We start from the raw sequence: 27,813 nt of genomic DNA, 5'->3' as shown, positions 1-27,813 counted from the left end.
ACATCAAGAATTAGTTCAAATTTTACCTCTTCTGGGAAGGCTTTCCTGAACTTTCCAGGCAGAGTTGAAGTGGCCCCTTTTTTGTATTCCCATAGCACACTTCTTACATACCTCTTTTATAACATCACACACAGCTGTAAGTTATTGTTTACATGCCTACTTTTTCTCTAGTGCAAGTGAGACCCGGAAGGCAGGGGCTGGACTCTATTCATATTTGTACCCTTAGCATTCTGCACAGTGCCTGCCTCTGTACTTAACACATGTCTGATGAAGAGCCAACTTTTTTTAAGCATTATAAACTTACTACAGCTGGTGAGGGAACGTGAATGCTTGGGACAGATCGAGGCCGCACATGATTGGCCAAATGGCAAAGAACAACACCATCGGTTAGAGCTGCTCCAAGATCACAAGGCAGAGATACTTTTAACCGGTACTCAATATGCTAAAAGAACAGGAAAATGTGAAATATATTAATTCAAGAGTGGCTGACACACAGGACATAATGGAGTCACAATGGAATATTTTTAATTAGAAATCAAGTTAAAAAGCAAATAACTTAAGTACCACAATCTCTATTTTATCTTTCTATCCTAAGTCAATAACTTAAGGAGATCATATATATATATATATGTATGGCAGCCAGGCGACAGTGCTGCAAAGTTCCACAACAGAATTCATTTACAATTTTCTGACTAAAAAACAAAAAACAACTAGATCCAATTTTAAAATAAACAGTACGTATGATGTAAGTGTGGTATGTATCAATATACGTATATGTGTACATACATATGAATTATTATTACTCTAACAAGATTTCTTTAAATCATGAGGCAGAAAAAAATTTTAAATGAGTAGGGTCAGGGGTTGAGCTTTATGGAATAACCCATCTCATTTTCCTAGTAAACAAGTGAAAAAATTCATCGCACAATGGGCATCACAGCACACAATGGGCATCACAGCACACAATGGGCACTTGTTGATTCTATTAAAAATTATAAGTCAAATGAACAAGTGATGCCAGGATTATGGGCTACACCAGTATCACTGAAAAATGTAATTCAAAGGCAATGTACATACTTTCCGTAGTTGATCTATTAATTCCAGCTCTTCTTCTCTCTGTCTTGAATTCTGCCTTGTTACCGGATCTTTAAAATCAGTGGTAGGTGCAGAAGATGAAAGAAGGGGTGACGCATGACCTGAAAAATATTGGTACGTAAGATAGAAAGTGACTGCCAGTGCTGCAAAAATACTCAGATCCACCTGATCACAGTTTCCTTGAAAGTACCGCACTTTCTACTTCTTGAGTGACCTTTTAAAAAAAGTTTTTATTATGGAAATTTAAAAATATGCACAATAATAGGGAGAATAGTATGAAAAACTACCAAATGTCCATTACCCATTTGGCTCAACTACTTTGTGTGTTTGATTACATCCATTTAAAAACGCTTCTATTGAAAAATATCGCATGCAAAAAATTAGACAAATCATAAGCAAACAGCTGAATAAATTATCATCACAAAGCAGACACAAGCAAGTCAATAAATGCAACATTACCAACACCCAGGAGACCCTCTCATGTTCCCTACCCATCAGTATCAGTACCCAACAGTTATTTCTAGTACCACAGGTTCTAACTATGTACCTCCTGGCTTCTAACACCACAGATTAGTTTTGCCCATTTTTGAACTTTCTACATATAAAACCGTATTATATGTGTGTATGTTTTTATGTTTGGCTTCTTTTGATCAACATTATAAGATTTATCCACGTTGTTGTGTATATTAATGTGTTCATTTTCATTGCTTATTTAGTATCCCATTGTACAAATATACACAATTATTTATCCATTCTATTGTGGATGGACATTCAGTTTGGGGCTATTATGAATAATGTTGCTATGAATAATTTGGACATATCTTTTGGTACAGATGTGTACATATTTCAGAAAGCAAAACTGCTAGTCATAGGATATACAAGGGTTCACCATTAGCAGATAATGTAAACAGTTTTCCATGCTAATTAACAATCCCACGAGCAGTGCACCTCTGGTTTGAGTTTAAATCTCACTGTGAGTGTATCTATCAGTTATGTTAAAAATAGTTATTTTGGGAGTAAAATGTCTGTTTCCACTTCTAGGTAACTTCTTTGGGGGTCAGGCAGAAATTTGCCACATTAACTAAAAACCATGAGACTAAATAGTTTGTTTTTTTTTTTAATTACTGATTGATTTCTTTAACAACAAAGAAAACAGCTTTTACCAACAGAAAAATCGGAAAAAGAGCACACTACAGAGAGAAGGGACATTCCCTGAAGCCCTGAAAGAGTAATTTTTTTGTTCAAACACTATAACCTGCTTTTAGGTGGTACTGAGAAACTTTCTGACCAAAATGAATTCAAACAAGATTAAGATTCTCTTCCTTTAATATCAGTGAGATCACAGACAAACGCAGAGTTTAAAACTTTTGCCTTGGTGACATCTCAGGGTAGAAGTTTATTTATTTATTTGTTTGTTTGTCTGGCCTCACCGCGCGGCTTGCGGGATCTTAGTTCCCTGACCCAGGGTTGAACCAGGGCCCCGGCAGTGACAGCGCAGGGTCCTAACCACTGGCCTGCCAGGGAATTCCCAGGGTAGAAGTTTAAAAGCATGTAATGTATAATGTCATTGTAATAACCACCATCCCCCACCCCCTCCAATGCCCCTTTTAGCACTGCCACCTACCTTTATTTGTTTCTGCCCTGACAGCTCCTCTGAAAAGGAAGCTTTCAGGGCGCTGGGCCTGGTTTCTCTGAATAGCAGCAGGAAAAGAATATGCAGGGGAATGATGAACTGAATCAGCATGGAAAAGCAAAATAAGATTAAAGAAGATGGAAAAAATTAAATATAATAACAGACACATGACAAAAGTTCAATAAATGGCAAATGAAGAAAAAAGTTAAATATTGCAATGATATAAAATGATAATTTTGTTTATTAATAGAAAATCTGGTATAGAAAAGTAACCTCTGGGACTTCCCTCATGAGCTAAAGGTTAAGACTCCACGCTCCCAATGCAGGGGGCCCAGGTTCGATCCCTGGTCAGGGAACTAGATCCCGCATGCCACAACTAAAATATCCTGCATACCACAACTAAAAATCCCATATGCCGCAACTCAGACCCGGAGCAGCCAAATAAATAAGTACTTAAAAAAAGAAGAAAAGAAAAGTAACCCTGAAAGTGGGAGGGCTGCTTGTATGTATTTTTATTTTTTTGGGGGGCCGGGCTGCACAGCTTGTGGGATCTGTTTCCCAACAAGGGATTGAACCTAGGCCATGTCAGTAAAAGCCTGGAATCCTAACCACTACACTACCAGGGAAATCCCTGTTTATATGTATTTTTAATTGTCATGTTACTTTTGGTATTCAATAAAGGCAAAATGAATGTTAATATATTAAATATAGTCTCTTGCAAACCTACAGCCCTGCTAGCTCTTGCTCATTTTTTCATATCAAATGGCTGAGTGGTTGAATGACTAGTTGAATTAAAAAGCGAAAAATGTGCAGAGTTCCCAATTTTGTGCCTGATTTCTCATTTCAGAAAAGGAAGCCACAGCCATCTAAGGAGTAATTTATCAGGAAAATCCTGGTAAAGAATTATAATTGGGATGTGGTTAATTGCACTTTTGTGTCTATTACCTGTTTCTGTTGTAGGTGAACTTGATATAGCATTAGATCTGTGATCATTCTGTGGAGAAACATAGATACATCAATAATTATTATTCAAGAAGAGGTACTTTCCACATTTATGGATAGTACCTCTTTCCACATTTGGGATTATATCAATAAAAGAAAAAAAACATGCAACTCTCCTTCAAAATTAAGTCTAGAAATGAGAATTTGTTATAATAATTCTGAATATTTTTTAAGGCCAAACTTTTTTAAAAATTAATTTTTATTGGAGTACAGCTGCTTTACAATGTCGTGTTAGTTTCTACTGTACAGCAAAGTAAATCAACTATATGTATACATATAACTCCTCTTTTTTGGATTTCCTTCCCATTTAGGTCACCACAGAGCACTGAGTAGAGTTCCCTGTGCTATACAGTAGGTTCTCATTATCTATTTTATACATAGTATCAATAGTGTATATATGTCAATCCCAATCTCCCAATTCATCCCACCCCCCCACCAAGGCCAAACTTTATTTAGTTGTAGAGAGCAAGATTTATGTAATGCATTCTCTAAAGATAGTCCTATTATATAACAGGCCTTTCCTATGACTGTGAAAAATGAAATCATCCTAAGGCAGAAAATTTTATTGGGGAATATATAGAAGAGAATAAAATTTTATTTTATAATAGTATTTTTCTGGCATACTTTCTAAAGTATTCCTACCCCCCTCCTTGAGTACTGTTTTAAGAAAGAGTGATGAAGCTTTCTTCATTTCAGTTAGGAAATGAGGTATTTAAAGATGATAGTTGTATTTCAAGACTAGTATTTGAATCCAAGATGTTTTTAATTTATTGACCAAAGGAACTGTAAAGCAGGAGGAAGAACTAGCTCAACTGGTGTACAGGGTACCTAAAAAAAGGGAATGGAGTTAAGCTAATTTAAAAGGAAGCGTTGGTTAGCTGGGTTAAAAATATTGAAGACTTGGCAGAGGAGTAGAATCAAGCTAGAATAACAACAGGTTTTTAGGCCTTGATAGCTAGTTATATTCAATAATCATTGAGTTGTACTCAATAATTTATGATAACTGAGACACATTTTTGAACAGAATGACTTTAAAACACACACACACACACACACACATACACACTCCCATGCTTTTTTTTCCCTTTTGGTTTTCAATATTTTCAGAAATCTTTTATCTGAAGTTGGAGTTGGGTCAGGTGAGATTAATGTTGACAGGAAATTTTAACTGCTATAAATAAGTAAATAAACAGAAGCCATGCTGTTGAGAAAATTCTTGGACTGATCTGAAAGACAATTCTGTGGTGATGATTCCTTGGTTTGATACTCTTAGGCCAAGAATTAAGACTTAAAAAGTAAGCTGCGCTCCTGAGTGAAGCAATGTATTACATCTTCATTAGTGAAAAAGACAACATGTTCATCAAGTTTAAAGATGCCAATAAATTAAGTTTAGGATGCTGAGAAGAAATGAAAATTTAAATAACAAATTTAATTTAAAATAAGAGCAACAGGCACTAGTAAAAGGAATAAATGGGGCAATGAGGCAAAAGCTGGATATCTTTTTAAGGAAACAAAATACTATCCTTATTTTCAAGGAAGATGAGGTAGGAAGGAGAAAGCTAGGACCAATGGTACAAACAGAAAAATATAAAAAGTAGAGATTATTCCAGATACAGAGGAAAAAAATTTTTTTTTAATTTAAAAAGGCCTATTACAGTGAGACTAGAAACTTTAACATTAACTTTAACTTTAAGACAAGGGTGGCATCATAATAGTTTTCAACTGTAAAGATTCTCCACATAAGGACTGCTAAGTAACTAGAAAATCTCCACTCTGGAAAGAAAAGAAGAAATAGGTGTAAACCACAGGAGGACAGATATAAGTTAGACAAGGAGAGGACCTTGTTGACAGTCAGGATTATGAATCATTTCTTAGGTATCATATGATAATAAGTATGGAATTACCATCCGTAGAGGCCTTTAAAAAAATAAAATACCACAGGTTTTTAATTTAGACTTCCAGGCCATATGATGTCCATTGTAACTATTCATCTACTCTGCTTTTAAGTGCAAAAGCAGCCATAGACAAATGGGAGTGGCTGTATGCCACCAAAACTATTTACAGAAACAGGTGGCCTAGGGACCATAGCTTGCTGACCTCTACTGTAATAGGGTTTTGGCAGTGACACTTTGGGGGACTGATACTCAAATTATTTTGCATGCACATTAGGCAACAGAGTTAACTCAATATCATATATTAACCAAAGTAACATAGTAACTCATGACAAAAAAACCCCAACCCTTTGATAAGAAAATTAGAAGGACATTTCAAACAAAAATCTCAATATAAAGAATTAACAAAGGCTCTATGTTTCTGACATAATAAAACTTCCAAAAAAATTTCAAGTGAAATTAATGTTAAACTTAGTTTCATAAGCTTAGTTATATTTCATACAATTCTAGATTTCAGACTGTTGTTAGACCAATCCATTGGGAAATTTAAGACCTCCCCTGCAAATCCCCTCCTCAAAGTTCCTGGTAAATTACAATAACAAGATATACCTTAAGAGGCCTGAAGGCAGAAGAATGAGGCAGGGTAGCAGCACAGCCCACTTGATTCACACCTGACAGCGACTAAATTGCAAAAGAGAAAGAGAAGAAACAGAAGGCAGCATTTATGTTAGCAAAATGTCAGACAGGCAGGCAGGCAGATCTTGTCAGTAAAATTAGAAAAGGAAAGGTCACTGACAAACTTTCAAATGGTTTTACTAAGATATTGATAGGGCAGAAAGAGAATAGTTGGGGGGAAAAACCCTATAATTTATTAAACACAGTTTTCCACCTGTTTAATTCAAATTATTTCAATACCTCATACCACATTAATCAAGAAATGAAAGGCATGATTTATTAAACATGATTTTATATGGAAATAAAACTGAGTACATCAAATTTTTTTTAGCAAAATAGCCTTAGAAACAAATGAGTCCTGTGCTGTTCCTATGACAGGGGAAACAAATCCAGTCAAAGAGCTCATTTTAACTGATCAGAATTGGCATGAATAAGAGCAACACCTTTTCAATATTAATTCAAATTAGATTTATTATAATTCAGTTTAATGGCTCTGATGTGAGAAGCCAGGACATGAGGATTTTGCATCACACCTTAAGGATGAACCAGCATTTCATTTCTGCTTCTGTAAAAGTCCAAATGACCTCTGAGAAGTTAAGTACAATTTTCCTTTTCTTTGAATCCTTTATCCTTTCACCAGACTACATAAAACTAGTTAGATATATTAGAGATATAATTAGAAACAGTAAGTGTTAGAATCTATTGTACAGAATTTTGATTACAGATAAAAGCTGCTCAAAACATGACAATTTTTTCATTTGGTGGGGAGTAGAAATCAGAGAAGGCAGAACTTTCACAAAGGGCATTGGGTAAGATTGTATCTATTAAAAATGCCAAAGGCTTAAAGATATTAAAGTCTTTATAAGTTAAATAATTTTAAAAAATTTAAACTACAATCACAAATATCTGAATCATGGGATAAATGAACAAGAACACACGTGGTGTTTAGGAAAAGGTGAGTAGGATGGTCAATATAATAAATACAACTATATTTTTAATGAGTTGATAGATAGCAATGTCTTTTTCGTGTGTGCAAAAAAAAGCATGTAACACACACTGCAACATTATCTTAAGGCAGAAGAAAGTGAGGAAAGAAATGTACCAAAGAACAAGGCTGTGACAGCAGTCTTACATTGTATATGCCTTCACCTGTTTAGATTTCCTGGGCCTCCTTATGATCAAATGGACTTGAATTACTGTCAATCTCAAATATAAAAAGGCTAGGGCTTCCCTGGTGGCGCAGTGGTTGAGAGTCCGCCTGCCGATGCAGGGGACACGGGTTTGTGCCCTGGTCCGGGAGGATCCCACATGCCGCGAAGCGGCTGGGCCCGTGAGCCATGGCCAGCTAAGCCTGCATGCCTGGAGCCTGTGCTCCGCAATGGGAGAGGCCACAACAGTGAGAGGCCCGCGTACCGCAAAAAAAAAAAAAAAAAAGGCTAAAAGCCACTATGCTGGCAAAGAAGGAAAAAAGGATGGAAGGAAGAAGAAGTGAAATGAGCCTAGATCCTTTCTAGTATCTAGAGATGGGATGTAGATACATATGGGACATATATGAAAGCAACAGAAGCCTGAAGGGCAATCCTAAGAGAATGTTAGTGTAACTGATATTAAACATTACCAACAGTTATTTCAAATCCCATATTTCAAGGTCTTTAAATCAAATCCAACATTTACTTGCTATATCATCAGAACTTCTTATCTTGAAACAATTTTTTTTGAGATTTTTTTTTTTTTTCTGATTGTGATTTTATTTTTTATTTTTTTATTTTGGCCACACCATGCAGCTTGTGGGATCTCAGCTCCCCGACCAGGGATTGAACTGGGGCCACTGCAGTGAAAACACCGAATCCTAACCACTAGACCACCAGGGAACTCCCCTAATGAGCAATTATTAGATGTACAGAATACATCAGGAATTATTCACTCAGGAATTATTTATTAAGCAACTAATATATCCCAGGAATTATGATAGGGATTGAGTATACATAGGTAAATGCAACAGAGAATATCCCTGTGCCCATGAAGCTTACAGTCTAGTAGTCTATTGGGGGTGGGGGAGAGGGGGAGATACAAAACAATGAACACCACCTAAAAGTGCTATGAAGAAAAGAAAAAAACAGTGGAGACAAATTTGATTTGGGGGTAGGGGTGTTGCAGAAAAGCCATTTTAAGGGTGTGACATTTAAGCTGATAACAGATAGATCAGTAGGAATTAACCAAGGGGTATATGCAGGGAATGAGAGGCATTCCATGCAGAGGGAGCAGCATTTGCAAAGATCCTGAGGTGGGAAAGGGCTTGCCATATTTTCAGAGCTGAAAAAATGCTGATATAGCATGACCCCAGAGATGAGAGATACATAGTACCCCGAGTACACAGGAGCTTATAGGCCATGTTAAGAAGTTTGGAACCTGCTCTAAAGGGTTTGTAGGCTGTGTTAAGAAGTATATGGATTGGGGGACTTCCCTGGTGGTCCAGTGGTAAAGAATCTGCCTTCCAATGCAGGGGACACTAGTTCAATCCTTGGTCGGGGAACTAAGATCCCACATGCCGCGGGGCAACTAAACCTGCACGCCACAGCTACTGAGCTCACGCACCTCAACGAGAAAGCCTGTGTGCTGCAAACCACAGAGCCCACAGGCTCTGGAACCTGCGTACCACAACTACAGAGCCCATGTGCCCTGGAGTCTGTGCACCACAACTAGAGAAGAGAAAACGCTCACGCCACAACTAGAGAGAAGCTCACGTGCTGCAACTAAGACCCGACGCAGCCAAAAAAAATAAATAAAATAAATAATAAATAAATCTAAAAAAAAAGTATATGGACTTTATTCTACTATATGAAGCCACTGAAAAGTAGTTTTGAGAAGATCAGAGGTATGATTTAAAAAATGACTATTTTTGTAATACACGTTGGACACTATTTGGCATGCAAAAATATGTGAGACGTGGTTCTTGTTTTTAAAGGCCGTCTAATTTAGGCCAGACATGAATACTGTTAAGTAAAATATAAGTGTATGTATTTTGAAAATGGCTGAAATTACAAATTTCACGCTAAGGGGATTTTATTGTTTTTCCAAATTCCACTTTTTCCTTGACAAAAACGCCTGGGCATTCAGCACTTACTATATGTGTTATTAAATCTCATCTTCAGTTTCCTAAAGTGTTTCAAAGTGTTTTCAATTACAGTACGGGAGGCAATATAGCACAGTGTTCATGCACGTTCTCAAGTCACCTGGATCTAGATTTGAACCCAGCCTTGTACTTACTAGCTGTGACCTTGGAGAAGTCACATTCTGGGCAAAACATTCTGTGCCTCAGTTATCATTTGTAAAATGGTGATAAGTTTAACCATAACTCTTAAGGCTGCTGTGAGGAGTGAATGAGATAATTCTGGTAAAGTGTCTGGATCACCATAGGCTCTCAATATTTTTCTACATTAACTTGTTATTTGCTTCTCATGCCAATTAACTTTGACTAAAACTCCAGAGGCCTATTTCTTTATAAGACTGCCAGTTAAAATGTGCTTTAGCCATCTTAAAGAAAATGATGATTACAGAACACAGAAATTCTGACAATGAAAGTTTATGTAATAGAAATCTCATGCTCAAGTATGCAGTTCATGCAGTAGTATGCACAATGGCGGCAGTTACTAGCTCCTAAGACAGGAATTGCTACAGACAATAGGCTTTTGAATTGCTAGTTTTCAATACTATGGTGAAAAAAATAACATAAAACATGATGGGAAAAGCAATTACGCACATGGTTAGAATTCTCTTGCAAAGCTGATAAAAGTAAGACTCTCAATAAAGCTCTGAAGTTATACTCATTTTCAGCTGATGAAACAGGCAATAAAAGTAAACCAGTGTGTTTTAATGTATCTTCTAAATTTGCATGTGTCCAATAAAATCAAATATAAAATTAAAAAAAACAGTAAACCAATGTTAAAAATGATCAGTAGACAGCATTCCAAGTTAATGTTTCCCTAAGTTTAAGATATAAAATGGGTATGGAGGGATAATCTTGAGATCTAAAAGTTTGGGATTTTCAGTAGGTTAAAATAGATAATAAAATAGGATGCCAAATATACATTTGTATAATTAGCATCATGAAGTAAGGGAACCATTCATCATACAGGTGACTTATAAGACAAAACAGTGATTAATAAAGTTCACCTGGAATTAGAAACATTTAAAAAATGAATATATTATTCCCTCTCCTCCAAACACACATACAAAGCCAATATGGTTCTCAATGCAAATGTTTTACTTTTGGAAACACTAACAAAGATATTTGAATCATATCTGCAGAGCACTTGGAACACTGGGTAAATCGTGAAAAGTAATGTAGGGAGACAGTTCTAGCTATTTGTAAAGCATTTAGTAATGATACTCATCATGTTTTATGGTATTTAGATCAATTCAGAATGAAAAGTACAATAGCTATTCCCCAAATCTCTAGACAAAGCAATGTAAAATTCCATTTTGTGCAAGGTTCTTACCACTAACAAGGCACTATCATCAGTGTGCTGAGACCTTCTGGGTGGGAAGGGACACTGGAGAGGTGGAGAAAAATGAAGCAATGTCAAAAACAAGCTATGCACACACATGATGAGTTTCACAAATACACAAGCAAAGAGACATATTAACACATACTTGTGAAGATGCTGACATACAGGACCACATTCACAATCATTCAGAATCCATGCATTAAAATAGCTAATAAGTTGTTTCTGAGTAATGATTTTCTCCCAAAGAACTTAAACAACTGCAAATATGATCTTATTGCATAAAAACTTTCTAAAGCAAGGAGGGGAATAGGAATTATTCTCTGTTCTGAGAAGAGAAAGTTGAAGATGTAGCAGTAACATAAAGAATTTGTGGTCATTTAGTAAGCTGGTGACAAAGTCAAAACAATAAACCCAAGAGTCATGATTTCTAGTCTAGGCATCTCTTCATTACCTTTCTCAGACAAAACAAGGGTACAACTGGAAAATTTAAAACTATACATGTTATTTTCCTGAGGAGCTTTAGTTTTCAGATAATGAATTACTCCAGAATGACCAGTAAGAAGGAAATGTTGGGTAAAAAAGGAAGAATGTATTAACTTATCAAACTTTGATTGCCAAAGGTTTGTACAGAGTTATTACCATGTGAAGAAAAGACAACTGAAAGTGCTTGAGTGAATCTTTCAGGTACTATACCAATGCATAAGCTCTCAAATAAATAACCAAAAATAGTTATTATATATCTAATAAGATTAAAAAAAACTTTATAATGGATAATTTAAAACATTTCAAACAATACATTTTACCATTCCAGAAACACTTGTGCTTTGAAAACACTGTGCTGAAGATTGATGCTTGTAAAGCCCCATGTGTTAGGTTTTCAAATAACTTATTTTACAAAAATCAAAGTCAACACTCACGTGAAATAATGCCTTTATGCATTTTTTAAGGAAGTAATGATCATAAATTCAAAAACTAAGAAGGCAAAGATAAAGGAAAATAGCTAATGAAAAAGCCAAGTACAATAAAATATTCATTTAGTAATAAGCTTCAGTTTAACAGGTCAAAATACGTATACAGATTTTTTAAAAAAATAATGAATCATAAATTTTATTTCAAAATGTAAATGTCACTAAACGTGCACACATGTTAAAACAATAAAATTTACAATCTAGTTTATTATTTTCTTTTTACATAGGACATCATTACAATACAGAATCTAGGTGCATAGATTTTTAAAAGGTTAATAAACAGTTAATCTTACATGTTACTTTGAAACGAAAATATACTACTTAATATTATAAAACTAATGTGTACAAAGTATAATCAATAATATACACACTTAGGAAATGAGCACTGAAACTGAAATACTATGTAGAGTTTTTTGTTTAATACCAACACCATTCACGTGTGCCAGATACAGCTCTCAGGACCATCTCTCATTACACAGCAGCTCTGAAAATGGATGAGGGAGATGATAACTCTGCTGGGGATGGGAGGAGGGAAATAATCTCCAGATGGATGTGTATAGATTTAAAAAACCCCAATCTATAGATTCTGATAAACTTCCTGGCCTGTGTCTTTTTCTTCCTAGTAAGGAGAATTTTGTGAGGGGAAAAAAGAAAATGGCAACATTCTGATCACTGAAAACATATGATAATCACATGCAAAACATTTCATTTTCATTGCAATAATAAAAAGTTCCAAAGAAAGGTGATTATATAAACTTACCTCACCGTCTAAGGGGGGGTGTTGTTTCTGTGGACTTTGTGACGCATTTTGCTATATAACCCCACACCCCCCAAAAAAGGGAAGCTGGTCAGAATCTAGAACACTGGGAATGAAAAATGCTATTTACTAAAATGATCACTCACACTAACCTCTGTATCTCTCGTGTATGGTATTTTTCTAGATCTACTGGTTAGAAGACGCTGCCCTTTCCCTTAAATAGCTTACAATTTAAATGAGGAAAAGCAAAAATAAGCTGATAACCAGTATTTTCCTGTGTCTATAAGCATCTATATAAACAGAAATTTTTAAAAACTATGTTCTTTTTTTTTTTTTGCTGTACGCGGGCCTCTCACTGTTGTGGCCTCTCCCGTTGTGGAGCACAGGCTCCGGACGCACAGGCTCAGCAGCCATGGATCACGGGCCCAGCCGCTCCGCGGCATGTGGGATCTTCCCGAACCAGGGCAAGAACCCGTGTCCCCTGCATTGGCAGGCGGACTCTCAACCACTGCGCCACCAGGGAAGCCCTAAAATCTATGTTTTTTATATGTACATGGATATAAACACATTCATAGAGTAGTAATCTCTCACTAAATTCTCTCAATGAAATCATCCTCTCTTTCTTTAATGGCTTCAAATATCACTCTAATGCTAACAGCTTTAGCTCTCTCCTATCAGCCAAATTCCGGGCTTGCATTTTCAAATGCCTGTGGAAACTCTCTACTTAGAAACCCCACTGTCATCTCCTGTTCAACATAACCAAAAAAACCCTCAATTTCCCATACTAACTGGATATTTACCCCCAATTTGCTAATTTCTGTTATTATGTCAATTAATAACATCACAGTATCTGTATACTGAGTGTTTTACAATGTGTTCTTATACACAGTATCTCAAGTGATTCTTCTTATTCTGTGAGATAAACAAACATCATAATCATATTCTTTTATAGATGAGAAAATTGAGGATAGAGAGGTTATATGATATGTGCAAGGTTACAAAGTTAGTAAGTAGCATAACTGAGATCTGCACCTATGCCTTCTGACCCCAAATCCAACATTCTTTCCACAAAGCTAACTCCCATTAAAACCATTCTTTTAGCCTCAAACCTTTGCTTTGGAACCTTTTTTTTTCACTCATTTTCAGTGATTTATTCAACATTCACTACACATCTATGTAAGACATAATGATGCTTCTCTTGAAATCTCTCTTATAGTTAATTTATAAAACCCTTTGTGGTAGTAGGGGGTGCAGCATACACCATACTAGTAAAAGTACTAGGTGAAGCCATAATAATTCTGAAATAGTTAATACTTAATAGTTAAACATTAAACATATGAGGAAAATAAAGGCACAGAATGGCTCAGTAACTTTCCAAAAGTCAAGCACATACCAAGTAGCAAAGCTGGATTCAAATTCAGATATTTCCGATCCTTACCACAGGACAACACTGCCTTTCCTTAGGAAACTGAGAAATCATCTAGTCTTATGCCCTCATTTTGTACCCTAATATAATTATTGCAATTACTCTCTATTTCATTTTCCTTCTTTCCTCACCCCTTTCTAACATATTCTAACATGAGTAGATTAGTTTTTCAGAAGTACCTTCCCTGTCTTTTCTCCTGCTTAAGAACTAAAATTGTTCTTTTCTGCCTAATTGTTCAAGATCAAACTCTAATTTGACATTTAATCAAGGCTACCTACAATGTAATTATCTCTTACTAGTTATATGACTTCTACAGAAGGCAAGCTAAATGAGTTAATTTATGTAAAATGCATAGAACAACACTTAGGACATAGTATGTGTTAGCCATTATCATTTACTGAGAGTCAGTATAGCATTCTGGTCATAGACCTGGGTTTGGAGCCAGCCTGTCCTTTTTTTCTTTTTCTTTCCAGTTTTATTGAAATGTAATTGACATACAGCACTGTATAAGTTTAAGGTGTAATAGCATAATGATCTGACTTACATACATGATGAAATGATTACCATAATAAGTTTAGTGAACATCCACCATCTCATAAAGATAACAAAAGAAAAAGAAAAAAAATGATGAAATGATGAAAACTCTTAGGATTTACTCTCTTAACAACTTTCACATTTAACATATATTTTGTACATTGCATCCCTAACTCTTATTTATCTTATAACGGGAAGTTTGTACCTTTTGGCCACCTTCAGCCAATTCTCCCTCCCCCATGCCCTGTCTCTGGTAACCACAATTCTGACCTCTTTTTCTATTAGCTTGTCTGTTTGTTTGTTTTTGAAGTATAACTGACCTACAACACTATGTTAGTTCCTGGTGCAAAAGATAGTGATTTGATATTTCTATATATTACAAAGTGATCACCATGATAAGTCTAGTTACCATCTAGACTTTTTTTTTTTTTTAAAAGAAACTGTTTATTTTCCATCAGCTTTATTTCCATTTTCTGTTCAGCCTGTCTTGATTAGAATCTTTGCTCTGCCACTTACTAGCTGAGTATTTAACCTTAGGAAAATTGTTATCTTCCCTGAGCATCAGAGATCATCACAGCCTTGATACATTTGAAAAAATATAAGAGAATTTATTATGTGTATGGTACTTAAAGAAGATACACCTTGACTAGAGTTATGAAACAAGAGAGAAAGCATTTAGAGGATGAGTGATTCATTTGTTCAATCATTCATTTAAAAAATATTTATTGAGCTTTACTAGGGGCTAAGATCTGCTTATATCTAGGGATATAGCAGTGAATAAACATGACAGACATGGCCCCTGTCTTCATGGAGTTAACGGATAAATGGGAGAGACAGATATGTTATATGTGTGTGTGTGCGCGTATGTGTATTTTTTTGGCCACACCACGTGGCTTGTGTGATTTTAGTTCCCCGACCAGGGATCAAACCCAGGCCGTTTGCAGTGAGAATGTGGAGTCCTAACCATTGGACCACCAGGTAATTCCTGGGAGAGACAGATATTAAACAAGCAAAAATATAAATAATTATTTAACTATAAAGAAAAAATTCCAAGGTGATTTCAGAACAAAAAGACTTAAGTAACACAGGCAAAAAATCGAACCAGGTTTAGAGGCAACTATAGAGGCTGATTAAAAAAAGAAGTATTAACAGGGGTTGTTAATTGAGTAGATGTGGAGAAAACAGAAAGTAAAGAACCAAAGATGACTAAAGTATTAAACCTGTGAGCCTTGCAAATTTTTGGTATTCCCTAGAGGTAAGGAAGTCAGTGATAGGTTCAGATAACAACAGTTTATATTTGCATGGCACTTTACAGTTTACATATAGCATTTTCACTTTCTTGATGCACTAGAGACTTAGGAAATGGCAGCTGGACAGTAAAGTGATATGTCTAACGATAGACAGGTAGTTAAGAGTAGAGACTATCATTGTCCTAAAAGCAAGATCAATCACTTCTGATTGTCGTCAAGCCTATCTACATATGAGGACAATTAATCTAATCACAAACAGGAGACAGTTATACTATTTACTCGAGAATTCTTATAATTAAGATATCAACTCTTTTTTTTATTTTACTAAGACAATAAAACCTGACATCCTCAGAAAAACAAATAAGCACTTACTTCTAAGAAACTTTAGGAATATCATTCAATGAATCCAAATGACTCACCTTGACAAAGTCCAGGACAGCATCTCTTTGAATCTGCTTGGTCCTTATTTTCTCTTCCTCATACTGTAGGGCAGCAAGTTGTGCCTCTCTCCGAGTACGTTCTATTAATTGTTCTCTTCTCCGATGAAGTTCGAAGTCTGCATGTGAAAACTAGAACAAAAGTATCATTTTGCATATGCAAGTAGCGATAAAGATCAACTTACCAATATTCTTTATCAATTTGGGAAACTACTGCTGACCCAAGCAACTTTTACTTTGCAGTCACCTAGCATTTCTTCAGATGTGTTTATTGCTAATCTTTTCCCATCTTTGCACTGTGCTCTTACATGTATTATAAAGACTTATTTTCTGTCTGGTGTCTAAAAACACTGTTACCAGCATAAGGTGCACATATTATATTAACTGTAGACTGAAGAGACAGGTAATGAAATTTATAGATATTTGGCAATTAACTGTAATTTAAGTATTATAAAAGAAGAAAACCATCTTAATTTAAAAAAACCCACAAACTAAAACTGAAAAAAATGTTTTTACCTGATTATGACTTGGTGATAGTGATAAGAGAGAAGATGGCTCAGCTGGAACCCTGACCCAAAAAAGAAAAAAAGGAAAGAAAAAACTCTTTGATAAGACAGACAGATAGATAAAAGACAAGTGGAATTTTATTGTTAATGCAGCTTTCTATTAATCAGCAGGCAAACTGTCTGCTCAGCACTGAAAGACCGATTGCATTTTGTAAACTTAAGCCCAAGTCACTAAATTAAGCTACAGGAACACCTGATGTCTCCAACTCACATTTCATGTGATGATATCACTGATGAAGCTACAGATAGCTAACAACTGTCTATGTCAGCCAGTGCTGACAATATGGTTATTTGAGATCACTTCTCAAACAATATCGTTTCTTTACAGCACACTAAGTACTACAATCTTCTTTACTATCATGACTGAAATAAGATACATGTAAATGGAGATGGTTTATACACAAAGCCATTTTATCAGCAGAAATCTGGAATACTACAGAACCTGTAACTGCACGTTTAAAGCACTCCTACTCCCATTTTAATTGAAGAAGCAATTTTAACAACAAAAGTAAAGATTTTGTTGATTTTTATCTTTTAGAAAAACATGAAACCTGATTTGATGCTTAAAAAAAACAGTAAAACTTGCTTCTCAGTTTTATCAGTGCTAACTCTTATACTTTGATATATATTCCCTGTTGTAATTCCTGAATTTTAAAAATATAATATGTAAGAAACCAAAAACTTAAGCTATTCTACTATCTCTTTCATGCCACATTTTTTTCTTATATTGGTTCCAAATCTTTGAAGTTTTCAAAAAATTCTTTTTTAAAAAAAATTTCTAGCCATTAAAAAAAACTTTTGACAGAATAAATTATGTTTATAATTTTTAAAAGGAACAGAATAAATAACTACCAAATAAATTACTTAATAACTTCCTACACAAGGTTTAAAATAATGGTAAAGCTAGGGAAAAACTTCCTTAACTTTCTACTAATCCTTGTCAACCTTTATCCTAGCACTCCTCATCAGTGCATCCTCAGTCACGAGTCTGACAAGATAAGAGGAGGAGAGTGGGTTGGTAGGGTAAGACTTTTAACTGGGATATAACCAATAATGAGACATGAGTGACTCCAGTACTATATACTAGTCTGGGAGAAGAATAACTGGCATTAACTGCAAATTTGTCCCAAACTACTAATTTCACTGTTAACATTTCCTATAGCTTTTATTGGCCATCTGTAGATAAACTACACCAAAAAACCCAGAAAGGACCATGTAAACCCATCTCAAGTGGGTTTATGTGCCCTGATTTGAACACTATGTTTTAATAATGCTTTTCAAGCAAAACCTTTTAATATACACCTTCTTTCTACTCCCATTTCTTTACTCTCGTTTTATACCAAAACCTCCTTAAAAAGCTGGTTAAATCCATTGTTTCTACTTCATTTCATCCCATTCTGCTTTGAACCCACACCAATCTGGATCTGTCCTCACAACGTCACTGAAAACTGCTCTCTTCAAGTCTGAGGCTTTACATGTCCAAATCCAACAGTTATTTCTCAGCCCTCACCTTACTGAACCTACCAGCAGTATGTGTGACACTAACTGCATCAGTCAATAACTGCATGGAACTGAATTCTGCCAGCAACCTATATGAGCTGGGAGGTGGATTCTCCAGGGATCTCCAGATAAGAATCCAGGCCATCCAACACTTTGACTTTGGCCTTGTGAGGCCGTAAGCAGAGAACAAAAGAAGGCTGCCCAGACTTCTCTCTCTCACAACTGTAATATAATAAATAGGTATGTTTTAAGCTACTAAATTTGTGGTAATTTGTTATATAAGCACTAGAAAACTAATATATAAGGCAACTGAGCAAAAAGCTGGCTTTCAGTCAGTAAATTTAAGAAAACTGAAATCGTATCAAGTATCTCATCTGACCACAACGCTATGAAACTAGATAGCAATTACAGGAAAAAACTGTAAAAAATACAAACACGTGGAGGCTAAACAATACACTACTAAATAACCAAGAGATTGCTGAAGAAATCAAAGAGGAAATAAAAAAATACCTAGAAACAAATGACAGTGAAAGCACGACAACCCAAAACCTAAGGGATGCAGCAAAAGCAGTTCTAAGAGGGAAGTTTATAGCAATACAATCCTACCTCAAGACACAAGAAAAATCTCAAATAAACAAACTAATCTTACACCTAAAGCTATTAGAGAAAGAAGAACGAAAAAAACCCAAAGTTAGCAGAAGGAAAGAAATCATAAAGATCAGATCAGAAATAAATGAAAAAGAAATGAAGGAAACAATAGCAAAGATCAATAAAACTAAAAGCTGGTTCTTTGAGAGGATAAACAAAATTGATAAACCATTAGCCAGACTCATCAAGAAAAAAAGGGAGAAGACTCAAATCAACAGAATCAGAAATGAAAAAGAAGTAACGACACTGCAGAAATACAAAGGATCATGAGAGATGACTACAAACAACTATATGCCAATAAAAATAGGACAACCTGGAAGAAACGGACAAATTCTTAGAAAAGTACAACCTTCCAAGACTGAACAGGAAGAAACAGAAAATATGAACAGACCAATCACAAACACTAAAATTGAAACTGTGATTAAAAATCTTCCAACAAACAAAAGCCCAGGATAAGGTGGCTTCACAGGTGAATTCTATCAAACATTTAGAGAAGAGCTAACACCTATCCTTCTCAAACTCTTCCAAAATATAGCAGAGGGAAGAACACTCCCAAACTCACTCTACGAGGCCACCATCACCCTGATACCAAAACCAGACAAAGATACTACAAAAAAAGAAAATTACAGGCCAATATCACTGATGAACATAGATGCAAAAATCCTCAACAAAATACTAGCAAACAGAATCCAACAGCACATTAAAAGGATCATACACTATGATCAAGTGGGGTTTATTCCAGGAATGCAAGGATTCTTCAGTATACACAAATCAATCAATGTGATACACCACATTAACAAATGAATGGATAAAAACCATATGATAAGCTCAACATATGCAGAAAAAGCTTTTGATAAAATTCAACACCCATTTATGATAAAAACTCTACAGAAGGTGGGCACAGAGGGAAACTACATCAACATAATAAAGGCCATATATGACTAAACCACAGTCAACATCTTTCTCAGTGGTGAAAAACAAACCATTTCCTCTAAGATCAGGAACAAGACAAGGGTGCCCACTCTCACCACTATTATTCAACATAGCTTGGGAAGTTTTAGCCACGGCAATTCGAGAAGAAAAAGAAATAAAAGTAAAAGTAATCCAAATCGGAAAAGAAGTAAAACTGTCACTTTTGCAGATGACATGATGCAATACATAGAGAATCCTAAAGATTCTACCAGAAAACTACTAGAGCTAATCAATGAATTTGGTAAAGTAGCAGGCTACAAAATTAATGCACAGAAATCTCTTGCATTCCTATACACTAACAATGAAAAATCTGAAAGAGAAACTAAGGAAACACTCCCATTTACCACTGCAACAAAAAGAATAAAATACCTAGGAATAAACCTACCTAAGGAGACAAAAGACGTATATGCAGAAAACTATAAGACACTGATGAAAGAAATCAAAGACAATACAACAGATGGAGAGATATACCATGTTACTGGATTGGAAGAATCAATACTGTGAAAATGACTATACTACCCAAGGCAATCTACAGATTCAATGCAATCCCTATCAAACTACCAATGGCATTTTTCACAGAACTAGAACAGAAAATTTTACAATTTGTATGGAAACACAAAAGACCCCGAATAGCCAAAGCAATCTTAAGAAACAAAAACAGAGATGGAAGAATCAGGCTCCCTGACTTCAGACTATACGACAAAGCTACATTAATTAAGACAGTATGGTAACTGGCACAAAAACAGAAATATAGATCAATGGAACAGGAAAGAAGGCCCAGAGATAAACCCACACACATATGGTCACCTTATCTTTGACAAAGGAGGAAAGAATATACAATGGAGAAAAGACAGCCTCTTCAATAAATTGTGCTGGGAAAACTGGACAGCTACATGTAAAAGAATGAAATTAGAATACTTCCTAACACCATACACAAAAATAAACTCCAAGTGGATTATAGACCTAAATGTAAGGCCAGACACTATAAAACTCTTAGAGGAAAACATAGGCAAAACACTCAATGACATAAATCACAGCAAGATCCTTTTTGACCCACCTCCTAGAGTAATGGAAATAAAAACCAAAATAAACAAATGGGACCTAATGAAACTTAAAAGCTTTTGCACAGCAAAGGAGACTACAAACAAGACGAAAAGACAGCCCTCAGAATGGGAGAAAATATTTGCAAATGAAGCAAATGACAAAAGATTAATCTCCCAAATATACAAGCAGGTCATGCAGCTCAATTTCACAAAAACAAGAAGCCCAGTCCAAAAATATGCAGAAGACCTAAATAGACATTTCTCCAAAGAAGATATACAGGTTGCCAACAAACACATGAAAGGATGCTCAACATCATTAATCATTAGAGAAATGCAAATCAAAACTACAATGAGGTATCACCTCACACCAGTCAGAATGGCCATTATCAAAAAAAATTACAGGGGTTTCCCTGGTGGTGCAGTGGTTAAGCATCCACCTGCCAATGCAGGGGACATGGGTTCGAGCCCTGGTCCAGGAAGATCCCACATGCCGCGGAGCAACTAAGCCTGTGCATCACAACTACTGAGCCTGTGCTCTACAGCCCGCGAGCCACAACTACTGAGCCTGCGCGCCACAAGTACTGAAGCCTGCATGCCTATAGCCTGTGCTCTGCAACAAGAGAAGCCATTGCCATGAGAAGCCCACACACCGCAACGAAGAGTAGCCCACACTCGCTGCAACTAGAGAAAGCCCGCGTGTAGAAATGAAGACCCAATGCAGCCAAAAATTTAAAAATAAAAATAAATAAAAAAAACTACAAACAATAAATGCTGGAGAGGGTGTAGAGAAAAGGGAACCCTCTTGCACTGTTGGTGGGAATGTAAATTGATACAGCCACTATGGAGAACTGTAAGGAGGTTCCTTAAAAAACTAAAAATAGAACTACTGTATGACCCAGCAATCCCACTGGGCATATACCCTGAGAAAACCATAATTCCCAAAGAGTCATGTACCACAGTGTTCACTGCAGCTCTATTTACAATAGCCAGGACATGGAAGCAACCTAAGTGTCCATCGACAGATGAGTGGATAAAGAAGATGTGGCACATATATACAATGGAATATTACTCAGCCATAAAAAGAAACGAAATTGAGTTATTTGTAGTGAGATGGATGGACCTAGAGTCTGTCATACAGAATGAAGTAAGTCAGAAAGACACATACTGTATGCTAACACATATATACGGAATCTAAAAAAAATATGGTTCTCATGAACCTAGGGGCAGGACAGGAATAAAGACGCAGACGTAGAGAATGGACTTGAGGACACGGGGGTGGCGGTGTGGGAAGGGGAAGATGGGACAAAGTGAGAGAGTAGCATTTACGTTGACATACATACACTACCAAATGTAAAACAGGTAGCTAGTGGGAAGCAGCTGCATGGCACAGGGAGATCAGCTTATGCTGCTTTGTGACCACCTAGAGGGGTGGGATAGGGAGGATGGCAGGGAGACGCAAGAGGGAAGAGATATGGGGATATATGTATATATATATAACTGATTCACTTTGTTATATAGCAGAAACTAACACAAAATTGTAAAGCAATTATACTCCAATAAAGATGTTAAAAAAAAAAAGCTGGCTTTCACGTTGAGGGTGGGTGTATCATATCCTGGGAATCTTGGGCTTTACTTATTATGGATACAGGAGGCAGGAAGGACAAAAGATAAACCTGAGGTCCCCCCCCATGGGGAAATGTAACAAGAAATCCTTGCATGACACTGGAATCCCAAATGACCACACTTTCAATATAAGGACACATGGTAACTAAAAAGCTATTTTGAGATAAATTTCAAAGATATGAAATGTAACTAAATCGCCATGAACTAACCAATAAGACTAAAAAGTCCAAGTTATAAGACTTCTTTCATTATTCTCCCTACATTTTCTTTGTCCATCTATATTTCAGTCTCCTAAAGAACTTCAATATCCTGTCAAGTATAAGTAAAGAATGATGTATGACACTATCTACACAGTAAATTTACTGTTGTTAAAGAATAGGCATATCAAGTCTACCACTTTAAGATTTCATAAAAACAGAAAGGAAGCAAAAAACCAAAGGCTGGGAATTTTTCAACTATTGTCATGCAGTTTATGATAAGAAACTTTTTGGAATTCAAGGATAAGAAGCAGTACTCTTGAAAAAAAAAAGAAGAAGCAGTACTCTAAATGGCCAAGCTAAGTTTAGAAATATTGTGTAAGGCACTAATTGTAGATAAAACATCACTGCAATTGAGATAGGAATGAGGAATATATCGCTGTCTCCATCTGTGGCTCTGTTTCTAATCAAAAGTTTAAGTAAAGTAATTGCAGGACTCTGGAAATTCATTTAGCCCTCTTTATGCATAAATCCAGACACATCACTATAAAATCTCACTGCTACTAAGTATCTTCAAATCAAATAATTATACAGGTAATGGTTTAGGTGATCTGAATTTAGAATGAATAAATCAATTTTACTTCTTTTTCTATTACCTAAGCACAAAGGTACATTTCACTTAGCTCTAAATACATCATATTTAAAACACGTAGTATCTAAACATCTTCATTATACACAGATCTACACAAAACCAAAATCATTTCATTACCTAATTACTGAGTTTTAAGACAGAAAGAAATAAGTAGAATTGGTTTTTCAAACCTGTTTTGATGTGAATATCTTCTCGTGTCTTCTGTTTTTTGAAATTCCCTCATGGGTACTGGCTTTACTGGTGAACCCTAGGCCAAAAAAAGAAAAACAGATCAATTTAACACATGTATCCACATGTATCCAGAAAAGTGTAATTACACAGTTCATATTCAACTTGGCATTTAGGGATCTGTATACTACACTAAAAATATTTTAACAGAAACTTCAAATGTGAATTTTCATGTTTAAAAGCATTATAGGCTGTATTACTGCTTTGGTAAACACAAAACTGTCCACAATCCAAAAACATTTATTTTAAAAAAAGCAGATTTTCTTCACACTGTATTTTATGAATTATAATGACCACATAGTAATATTTACTAGATGATAAGATGTGAAAGTTGAAAAGGATCTTAGAGGTCATCTAGTACAAACTTCCATCTAGAACAGGAATTCCTACCAACCCTACCGTGACTTTTGCTCAGCCTCTCTTGAATATTTCTAGTAATAGGAAGTTCACTGGGGAGATTACATTTCTTTACTTCTTCATCATCATAAATTGTTACTTATGTTAGTCAGACAAATAGTCCTGGGTATGCTGGTGGAATACCAAGATAAAGCAAAAAGTAATTTCTATTTATGGTAAAATATGATATTAATTAAAAGAGAAATAGTGGCCATTTATTTATAAACTGAAGGGTAAAGGTCATTTAAAAAAACATTACCAAAGAAAATTAAACTGGCTTAAGTTATATGGACTATATACTGAAAAATAAAATTATAAATCAAAGGTAGAGGCTCATGGGATATCACACCACATATTTTGTCAAATGAGAATCTATAAAAATAATATAATCTTACTTCAACACCAAAAATAATCATCAAAATGGGTATTCTGGAAGGGGAAAAAAAAACTTATCCAAAAAAAAAAATCAAATGTAAAACTATTTACAGTCTATCTCCAAGAAATAGGTACATCACAAATAACTAGAAAATCTTCTTTGGTGAGTTACTCCAAAGGGCTAAAGCTGACTCCCGTAAAGTCTGGGCATAATGATCATATTAAATGAGATACAATTCTAGAATCTTGATGAGAGAATAATTACTCTAATTTCAGTGAGTATGACTTTTTAAGTAAACAAAAATCTCTCCTAGTATGTTAACATCAGTGACTTATCACCCTGGTTTTACAATACTGCAATTACCTAAAATTATTGCAAGGGGTACATGAAATTTTCATGACAAAATGAATGTAACATTGGTTTAATTTAAAAAATAAATATGTCATAGTCTATAAATATAAGTCATACCTTATTTATCACAGTATCACTATGTATGTGACAGGCATTATGATAAAATTAAACAATAGCAGAGTGTTTAAAATCTCAAATTGTTTTTAACAACCCATGTTTAGGTAGTATCCAAGAATATAAAAAGTATTTCTTCACTGGTTATCAAACCATTTAAAATAATACTGCTTTATTTTATTTTTATAGGTGCCAAACTTTAGAAAGCCTTATGACACAGAAGCCATAAAGAGCCTTATGACAGAATCATAAAAACTACTATATATAGTAGGTAGATGGAATAAAAAAACTTATTACAAATTAGCCAATATAATGGATTAAAGAAATGATACTACAATTTTTCATCAGTAGCATAACGTGCATTTTCACTTTTAGGAGAAATACCTCACCTACACAGCCTAATTAACAATAAAATGCTCAAAGAGAAAGACCACAAGAAAAAGGATTCCCTTTTAGATTATAATGTGCCTTGTTAACTTAAGCTTTATTGCAAAAGTAGTTGCCCTCTGCTCTAGCAGAAGTGCTTATAGCCTGAACCACAAGTAGTTTCATTAATCACAGGTACACACTGCTATCTGTAGGCTGCAGGACTTTGATTTACAGTAGTTCACTTTATCTTCTGGTTTCACTTTTCGAGGTTTCAGTCACCCACAGTCAACCATGTTCCAAAAATATTAAACGGATAACTTCAGAAATAAACAATTCATAAGTTTTAAATTGCACGCTGTTCTGATGAAATCTCAAGCTGTCCCGCTCCATCCCACCTGGGCTGTAAATCGTCTCTTTGTCCAGAGTATCCTGCCTGTTAGTCCGTTAGCAGCCGGCTCAGTTAGTCTCTCTTGGTTAACAGATTGACTGTCTCAGTACAGCAGTGCCTATTTTACTTAATAATGGCCCCAAGTGCAAAAGTAGTGACGTTGGCAATTCGAATATGCTGAAGAGAAGTCATAAAGTGCCTCCTTTAAGTGAAAAGGTGAAAGTTCTTGAATTAATAAGGAAAGAAAAGAAATTGTATGCTGAGGTGAGATCTATAGTAAGAAGAAATCTTCTATCTGTGAAATTGTGAAGGAAAAAGACATACATGCTAGTTTTGCTGTTGCACCTCAAACTGCAAAAGTTACAGTCACAGAATGTGATAAATAAATGCTTAGTTAAGATGGAAGAGGCATTAAATTTGTACAATGAAATATTTCGAGAGAGAGAAACAACATTCATATAACTTGTTACAGTATATTGTTATAATTTTTCTATTTTATTATTAGTTATTATTCTTAATCTCTTACTGTGACTAATTTATAAATTAAACTTTATCCTAGGTGTGTATGTATAAGAAAAAACATAGTACATATAGGTCTCAGTACCATCCGTGGTTTCAGGCAACCATCCACTAGGGGTCTTAGAACGTACACCCTGTGGATATGGGGTGGGGGAAATACTGTACATAACTTTATCTAACTTTAAATACAAGAATGTCATTTGAACACCAACAAAAAATACTGTGTTCAAAAGCCTTCAGGGGCTTCCCTGGTGGCGCAGTTGTTGGGAGTCCGCCTGCCGATGCAGGGGACGCGGGTTCGTGCCCCGGTCCGGGAGGATCCCGCGTGCCGCGGAGCGGCTGGGCCCGTGGGCCGTGGCCGCTGGGCCTGCGCGTCCGGAGCCTGTGCTCCGCAATGGGAGGGGCCACGGCGGTGAGAGACCCACGTACTGCAGGGAAAAAAAAAAAAAAAAAAAAGCCTTCAGACAGGAAGACCAAGGGTTTTTTTTTTTTTTTAAAGAATGATAATAACACTCTATAACATGTCCCACTTGAAGTGACTATTCGCTATTTCTAAAAGACTAAATACATCATTCTCCAAAAATGCCCCAAGTGTTTCTCAAATAATCCCTGCTCAAAGCCTGGGACCAACTCCAGACATTAACATCACACACACTGAAGTGCAGCCATTTTATTATGCTGACTAGATACACTGAAGAATGCTATTTCTACTTGAGACCCTTGGGGAATTGGCAGAGATTCTGCAGTGGGCTGAATGCTCACTTGTTTTCTAAGGCAACTCAATGCTCCACTATAAGAGACATCCAAGAATTTTAATGGCAAACAATTTATATTCTGTGTGACTTCACATAAAAGCGCCAATATAATTAAGCTCATCATGAAAATTCTATGGTTAAGTTTGTATGTTGCTCCAAAAGTCAGCAGTTTGGTTCAGTTCTTACTGATCAAACTATGATTTACCAGTTAATAACAACAAAAAAACAATAAGAACAACAATGAAAAGCATCATATTCCTCTGCATTTTCTTCCAAGGCATAGGATACTCTTAGGACTTCTTTTATTCCTTCTTCAAAATTCTGAAATCTGTATGTTTATTTGAAAAATAAACCTAAACTTTACTTGAGAGTATTGTCTGATTTTAAAAATAAATCTGAAAAACTCAGTAATAAAATTGGAACTAAATATAATATAACAAATAATTAAGCCTAAACCAACAAGTCACTGATATGATAGAAATATATACTGTCATAAACTGTTTTTACTAGGGGATAGCAAAAAATTTAAGCTTAAGTGTGTATACTACCTCATGAGAGATTCGCCGTTGTTCAATATATGCCATAAACTGTGAACTGAGGCTGTCTGAGTCCAGGCCCTTGGGTGGTCTCACTTCTTCCTCTTCTTCCTCTGCAGTACAGCTGTCAATATAGTCAATCTGATCCAGATCATGTTCCACTGTTCATACGACACATACACACACAGACACCAGAAAAAACATTCAAATTAGATAGCCAAAAAAACACTGAATTGCATTCTTTCCTTTTCCTTAACATTTTCTATTCTGAAACTGGGAGGAATAAGTTTAAATTACATAAGTCTTTATTATTTAGTCCATGGCCACTCACAAAAATAGGCTAAAGAAAAAATCTTAGTCCTAATTCACTATAAAGAATGCAGTAGTTTATGGTAATTATTGG

At 35.6% G+C, this 27,813-nt stretch overlaps 1 protein-coding gene across 1 annotated transcript in view; it reads right to left on the bottom strand.

Annotated features, from left to right (window-relative positions):
• Positions 1-27,458, bottom strand: part of LOC103079536 (leucine-rich repeat and calponin homology domain-containing protein 3-like) — a 40,385-nt gene extending 12,927 nt beyond the window's left edge. Inside the window, exons 1-11 of the mRNA XM_007447593.1 lie at positions 27,423-27,458; positions 23,549-23,625; positions 16,694-16,745; positions 16,160-16,309; positions 12,534-12,584; positions 10,797-10,850; positions 6,232-6,303; positions 3,674-3,722; positions 2,720-2,827; positions 1,078-1,196; positions 305-442 (exon numbers count right to left, since the gene is read on the bottom strand). Coding sequence (XP_007447655.1) covers positions 305-442; positions 1,078-1,196; positions 2,720-2,827; positions 3,674-3,722; positions 6,232-6,303; positions 10,797-10,850; positions 12,534-12,584; positions 16,160-16,309; positions 16,694-16,745; positions 23,549-23,625; positions 27,423-27,458 — 906 coding nt within the window. The remainder of the gene's footprint in view (positions 1-304; positions 443-1,077; positions 1,197-2,719; positions 2,828-3,673; positions 3,723-6,231; positions 6,304-10,796; positions 10,851-12,533; positions 12,585-16,159; positions 16,310-16,693; positions 16,746-23,548; positions 23,626-27,422) is intronic.
• Positions 27,459-27,813: the final 355 nt, after the last annotated feature.

Source organism: Lipotes vexillifer, unplaced genomic scaffold (genome assembly GCF_000442215.2).
Source record: "Lipotes vexillifer unplaced genomic scaffold, Lipotes_vexillifer_v1.1 scaffold823, whole genome shotgun sequence".
NCBI lineage: Eukaryota > Metazoa > Chordata > Mammalia > Artiodactyla > Lipotidae > Lipotes > Lipotes vexillifer.
Note: the sequence above shows the minus strand (reverse complement) of the source record. Positions and strands in the feature narration are given on the sequence as shown.